Source organism: Porites lutea, chromosome 10 (assembly GCF_958299795.1).
Source record: "Porites lutea chromosome 10, jaPorLute2.1, whole genome shotgun sequence".
Classification (NCBI taxonomy): domain Eukaryota; kingdom Metazoa; phylum Cnidaria; class Anthozoa; order Scleractinia; family Poritidae; genus Porites; species Porites lutea.
Genome location: NC_133210.1, coordinates 31,974,671 through 31,982,017, shown reverse-complemented (window position 1 = coordinate 31,982,017; position 7,347 = coordinate 31,974,671). Strand labels below are relative to the sequence as shown.

Sequence of the window (7,347 nt, the reverse complement as noted above, 5' to 3'; positions counted from 1 at the left end):
TTTGCGGGGTAGTAAGAACTGTTTTTCCTTCACGTCAGAATAATTGAAAAATCAGCACTTGCATTCGACAGCAAATAAAAAGAAAAGAAAGAAGTCATATTTTGGGCTTCTTAACACCAGCCTCGTTATGATACACTTTCTGGAAACGAAGCTGCAAGTGCCTTATCGTGCAAAGGAGTGACGCGTGCTACAGAAATAGAAAAAAAAAATGGTCGGAAGGGCATCGTTTGAATTTCTCTGTCATTAACAAAGGAAACAAGTTGCCCACATGCTTAAAGACTGATCGACCATGAAAACAAACATTCATTGCAGTGGTCCATGACTCACGTAGCCATCAAACTGGGACTCATTTGCAAAATACCTTAAGAAAGAAATAATGAAAGGCGACACAGTCGAAAAAGAGTACGGCAATAGCAGAACATTTACAGAAAAAAGATCTACATGTCATGTCGAAAAACATCATTCAATATTGCAGATAGTTCTAATAGCATCAGCGAATATAGTGAATATTGCAACTATTAGTTTAATTTTGTGGTATGGTTGCTAAGAATTGAATCTCTCCTGTTCTTTTCACGCGCAGCCGTCTCAATTTCACCAGGCAAATGTGAAAGTGATGTTTCTAAGAGCCTAACTTGTAAAACGCCTTCAAGCAGGTCGCTCAAAATAAAGGAGGGCGCGCGCGTGTGTGGTCCGTGGTTTGAAGTACAATGCGGCGGGACTTTGCGAGAAACGAGTTCCTCTAAATGGAGTCACGGTAGCATGATTTAACACAAAAGTGCGCAACCAAATGTATCGTGTCAATCACAGAAGTAAAATATAACCTGCGCTTAAAATAGCAGTAAACTCCCCCAAGTTCATCTAAATTAAGATCTTCAAGAGTGTTTTCAAAATACTACGAATATTTTGGTCTGTTTGGCATTCTCTAGTCCGCGCGCAAATATAACGTAGTTATGAGCGCAGTCCACACAATGGTTGAAACAACATATTGTGCTGACACCTGAGTTGGGTGTGATTTTTCTAGAGTCGCTCTGTTTTATGTGGATCGTTCACTCGATGAGCCTGCTTGAGGGCAACTTTGTGTTTTACGAAAGACAAAGCAAATCTGAGGACACGTCCATACGCAAGCGATCAATAGGAAGCTTAAGCCCGACGAAGGCAACGACAACGTCAAAAAACAACAGCTCCGCACTTGCATCACACTTTTTAGTACATTTCTTTGAACTCCACTGCACGCCGACTACGACGTGAAACCTCCTAATGCCACTTTTATTGGAAGGCGTGAATATACGACGATGAAGTTTCCCTTTCTTTTCTTAGGCTGAATTAAGTCCTTACTCCAGGAAAAATCGCATCAAATTTTATAAAGTGAGCTGGTTCAAAAAGACGCGATAAAATTGAAAGGACGCAAATTCATTTTTTGGCGACGTTTTTACTGCCGACGAAGGCGCATCACCACCTGAAAAAAAAACGCAGCTCCTTTAAAATAGCGCGCGTTTTTGCCTCAACCTCACTGCTTAGGAAAACGAGCGACAAAGCCCAAGTTTGGAATTTTATAGCTCATGTTCCTGATGTTAACATTGCTGACCTATCAAGCTTTTTCCTCGGTTGCTCGTAGAAATGAAAATTTTTTGAGAATTCTGCAGCCGGGTTATTATTTTGAACTCCTCAATCAATAAGTTTTGTTAAGTTTAAATGAACCGAAAGGCGATAAGATTGATCACTCAATTTAAACTCGTATCACTTAGCGTCCTTTTGAAAATCCCGCCTTAATTATTTAAGCAGCGTGGGTAAGAAAAGCTCTTCCTTTGTTTCTTACTATTCAAAAATGCAGACTCGGTTATTATAACTAAAAGATATTCCGAAGTGGCGCATTTATCTGAGAAAGATATGAAGGTAACCCATCCTTTCTACATTTATCTGTCTTTTCAATTTAAGAGTTTCTCTTCCTATGGTTACAGCAAAAAAAACAAGGATGTTGAACTGTACCAGCGCACTGTTAAAATCGTCATTCATTGTGTTTGACTAGTATATAAAAGGAAAGAGGTACCTTACACTTGAGCTTTACACGAGAGCTAAGGCTTTTTTTAACCAAGGCAATATACAGGAAGAGTGCAGAATTACACTGGGAGACCGATCCATGAAAGCTAGTTTAAAGGCACGCAATATTAAGTCCATTCTATTAATTTCAGTGTCAAATTAATTTGTTATCTACAAGTTAAAGTAAAAGAAATTTTTAATCCCTGACGCATTAAAAGCTAAACTAAATCGAAAAATGATCCTATTGTTCCTCGGATTCTCGCCCAACTGTCTAAGATTTCTTGTTCTTTAGTTGGAACATGTCTCATATTAAACCGTCAAAACCACCCGATAATTACTGCTTTCCAGAAACACTAAGATTAAATCATTGATAGAGATCGTTAGATTGTTTTCTAACGATAGTCACCCTGTTATTTATCGCGGCGTTTCCACCGAGCTTCGAAGGATAATATTTTTCATTATATTGATAAAAATCTTTATTCCCCGCCGACAGTCAGTTCAGTATTTTCACTTGAACTCGTGTGCGGCTTCGTGCGGTTGATTTTAGGGTACGTATGCGGAGACTGACCGCAGAGGGAGTTCATTTATTCAAAAAGTGCATAGAGAGACTGAAAGTCCTCTTTCAAAAGCTTCCTTCCTGGCTGAATGCAAATTAAAGAGCGCCTAAAAAGATCATTATCAAAAATTCAATCTATCACGTATAAGCTTAGTGTTTTGGGAGATGCTTACGAGTAAGTGAGTTTTACCCGAAACAAAGACGACGATTTTTCTTTGCTTTCAAAGTAAGTTAAGGAACATTCACTTTGCACCAAGAAAACTCCATTTTTGGACAAATTACCTCCTGCGGACAGCGAATCCTGATTTATTAAAAAGACTGAAAATGCACAATAGACAATCATAAATTGTCATAGTCAATTAGACAGTGTTTTGGAAGATGTTTCCTGCTTTTTACATTAGTTTATAAAAAGCACACCAATTCTTGCCTTTCACTAAGGCAAAATAAAAACTGCTTTTTCTGTAACTGTGAAAACTCTTCAAGGACGAATAAAAAACTTCGCAGCTTCTGGAAATACCTTCCAAACTTAAGTAGAAGAACCTTAATTCTGTATATTGAAACTTGATTTAATCAAGTCATTTGTTTTAAAACGTAGCAGATTATTTTTGAATTGTTTATGTTCGGAACTTTATAAAATTAATGTTCAAACTTATACAAAGGTCAAATGACCGGAATCTTATAATTTTTGAAATTTATTTTTCAGTTTTTACAAGTTCGTGCAAGAAGCGACAATATCTCTTTATAATTATCTGTGTACACCATATATAAAATATTCACAATTTGTGCTATGTGTACGTTATGACGTAAAGAAGAACATAATTCTGGGATAAAATTTAACGAAACACATTTCACATTTCCTATTAAGTGTTCAATTGATTGTTTTTTTTCCGACTTCCTTTCGCCAAACAGAGTCACAATAGAAGTTTTTTTTATTTCGTTTGCATTGCTAATGCATTTGTTTTTGTATTCATGAGTGGAATATGTTTTCACCAGTGAGCAAATATCAATGAATCGTTGCATTTCTATGCATGACGCGTGCGGACTTATATACAAATATATCTCAAGAATGTTCCACGATTGGACAGAAGGGAAAGATTTAAACTAGAATACGAACTTCGCTTTTTCAGTTACAGGTTTCTAAAGTTTCATGACGTGAACAAAGCCTAGGTTTGTCATTGTTGTTAAATCTTTTTGTCCGAATCGCCGAACTCCCAAAGGAATCACAAAGAGAATTCAGCTGTTTTTAAAAGATTTGTGAATCTAAATAAGGACGATTGCGTTAATTGTTTGACAGACAGGCCACGGGGGAAATGATAATATTAAGGCTATAAAGGTGTACGCGCAAGATATTGCCTAAAAAAGCTGACTGACAACAAAGAAGTATACACTCTCAAACAGATCTGATTAAAGCCGCAGCAAGCACGTTTAACTGACGTCCCACAACTAGTAGAGCGGTAAGAAGACATGGAGTCGCAGTTATCGAAGCCTATGGACTTTTCTTGCAGTGTGAAGTATCTTGGAAGTCAGAATGCGATGTACGCGCAAACCGGGACGCTAGAGAACATCGCGCGTCTTTACCAAAAGGGTTGCGCTCTAAACGAGAAGGACACAAACGCAAAACTGACGGTAGGAAGAGACAATGTGACAGTACTGTGTAAAAACACAGAGAAAACGTTCAAGTTACGGAAAATTCTCTTCTGCGCAAGCTATAAGAAGATACCCAAGGTGGTCGCGTTTAACTACCAAGTGTGTTCGTCTCCCAAACGGCTTGAATGCCACGCTTTTCTTTGTGCCTCGAACGAGGATGCAAGATGCGTCGTAGCTGCGCTAACGATGGCATTCAGAATGGCTTATAAAGATCGGAGTTCGGACGGAGTTTATGATGATCAAACTACAATGAACCCCAAGGTTTGGAACGTGGATTCGGCTGAGGAGAAAGAAATGAAAATGAGTTTCGCTTTGCCGAGGAAGATAGGTGAAATCTTCGATTCTCTAACCAATTGTATCACGATATCAAGCTAACCTCAGGCCTAAGAGAAACGTTTAAACGTGGGGAATAATATAATTACGCAAGAGGGATGATCCTTTGAGAAATGTTGCGGTTAGAAGACGTCTGGAACATTGTGCGAGCCGGTTGAACGAGTAAACCGAACGTTTTTGCACCCCAAAAGACTTCTTTGCGCCAAGGAGTGGCTTAAATGAACTAAAGACTCTTTGAAGAAAGCAGTTTGAGCATAGATTTTTCTGCAAGCGAAGAGACATTCAGTTGTGATTTTGCAATTAATCGAGAACAATTGTTGGCAGTAAGCATAGGCTGCGGTTCATTTCACGTCACGATTTGCAATAACAGTAACTTCGACCTGTTTCGGAAGCGCTATATATGGCGGTAAAACAGACGCGTATCAATATTTGTATCTTAAAATAGTAAACCAACGCATTTTGAGAGTCAAATAAGACATCGGATACTGTTTCTTGGAGAGACCAAAGCAAATAGAGGCTACGTGCTCTGCAAAAAAACAAGATAGATTGTTAATAATGTAAATTAAAAACTTACGAGCCTTGTAGCGAATTAGGCCAATCGAGAAAGTTCTGTTGGATACGGTCTGTCGGTCGAATGTACCCCCCGCATTAACTTGTGGTCGGTCAAATGTCCTAATTTCGCCCATAGGGATATGAAGTTTTATACAACTGTAACAAAGGATTAAGCTCGGAATGAGCTTTCATGTACTATTTCACAAAAGAGTTCGAGGGTTTCATTTGTAAATAGAATGTCAACCGCCCTAATGAAAATTGAATTGAATATGAATGTATCAAAGATCGATATTTCGCATAATAAAATGGTGTGTGGATAGTGAATAAACTCGTAATTGCTATAAACTGATCTGTTTAGCCGGAGTTGTAGGGGAGTCTTGTATACTCGACTAATTGTTAGTGACAAATGAAGTATTTTGAACATCTCGTGTTGCTACTAACAAATTCCATTTTTGGTCTTTTGAAGAGACGAAACTGATGACACTATGGCACGAACGATCAGTTTTAAGGTTTACTTAAAATTTCATCCTTTTACTATGGTTCAAAAACTAATGCCGAGTTCAGAGGCAGGTTGTTTGTGAATTTTTCTTCCTTCATTATTCAACTGATAATTTTACATGGTTTCATCGTTTCAAACAGATGAATAATATTACTGAAAATAATGACACTTTAAACCCAATATCTCCTTACATTTCGCATGAAAGAAGTAGACAATTGGACCAGGAAATACGAATACCCCTTTAGATTTTTAATGCAGTAACTTAAACCTTTCGGTCGCAAAAAAGCATAAATTAAAAGCGTTGGAGATCTTCCATATTAACAGTCCTCGTGTCACCTCTAATCATGCCACACCCTCCACTGTCGACGTAAGCACAGTGGAACCTCGATATAACGAACCTCTATATAACGAAGTTCTCGGTAAAACGAACGATTTTCTTTACCCCAGTAATAGTAAAATATATGAAAGAGAATCTCGATATAAATCGAATATTAATAGAATCTCGCCACTTTAGAAAGAAAATCCTTAATTAAGAATGGCCGAGACCACGTTTTATGAGCCTGTGAGTACCCCACCCAAACTCTTGTTTTTACTAACACCGCTGGAGGCCACAAACTGGTTGAGGTCATTGGTATTTAAGGTCTTCCCTTTAGCAACGAAGAGGAAGCTGGACTGGAACGAGATAACTTTCGCAGGGACTTCTGGGATTGTTACTAGAGAAATGGAAAACTATTAGCCAATAGCTGACCAGCGTGTCACCAGTAATAATCCCAAAAACAATTGCGGGACTAGTCCCCGTTTCTTTTCCAGTGGTTCCGGTGACTGTGGTTGGTTGGTCGCTAAAAAAGGTCATAACTAGCGCGGTATCAGGCTATTCCCGTTAATTGCTGCGAATGTTTTATACACCTGGCCCCCGGTTGTTCAAAGGGTGTATAACTATGCACTGGATAAATCTTTATCCACTGGATAGCACAATAGCTTTTCCTAATATCTGTCCACTGCATACATTACTGTAGTGATTCAGCCGGTAGATAGCGCTATCCAACGTTCGAACCGGGGCCAGGAATGTAGAGAAAACGACAGCAGAATGCAGTAAATATCGCTCGCATGTTTACTACGTGAAACCAGTCTTTATAAATAAGATAGGAAATATAATCAAACGTAATTTTGCGACAAGAACTTTCCAGCCGCCGGCTTCGTAGACATAGAGGATATTACACGGTGGCGCGAAGATATGAATTTTATTTTAGAGTGGCGAGTGAGTAAAATATTGTTTTTGCTATGAGAATATAAAATTCATATCTTCAAGCCGCCGTGTAATGTTCTTTTTATTATATAGACAAAAATACATCGATTTAATAATAGAGGGAAATGACCCCAATTACGTCATCGATAAACTCACGTGGGAGATTATGGAAAATAAACCACTCGGGTCCCGGATATGGTTTTTATGAATTTTACGAGTGGTATATTTTCTAGTAAAACACTCGCGTCTATATAATAAAAAGGAATATTCATTACACACGACTCCGAACTCGCCATAATTTATGGCGCTGTATACGTACAAAATTCAGTAACATGTCGAGAACAAAATTATTTACGTCACATATATCGTTGATAGTCGCGCACTTTAAAATTTAATACATTACATTTCTTTAAAAGTACAAGCTATGGAGAGAATAATTGCATTCAAGATATTATACAGCTAACAGTTAAAACACTA

General features: G+C 38.1%; 1 protein-coding gene across 1 annotated transcript; it reads left to right on the top strand.

Annotated features, from left to right (window-relative positions):
- The first annotated feature begins 3,651 nt into the window (after positions 1-3,651).
- LOC140950494 (uncharacterized) lies at positions 3,652-5,453 on the top strand. The gene has a single exon (XM_073399729.1). The coding sequence runs from the start codon at positions 4,058-4,060 to the stop codon at positions 4,613-4,615; it is 558 nt and encodes a 185-aa protein (XP_073255830.1). The 5' UTR covers positions 3,652-4,057; the 3' UTR covers positions 4,616-5,453.
- The last annotated feature ends 1,894 nt before the right edge of the window (positions 5,454-7,347 follow it).

Bases quoted from the DNA above. Each gene is read 5' to 3' on its own strand.
- LOC140950494 (XM_073399729.1), top strand. From the start codon at position 4,058: ATGGAGTCGCAGTTATCGAAGCCTATGGACTTTTCTTGCAGTGTGAAG.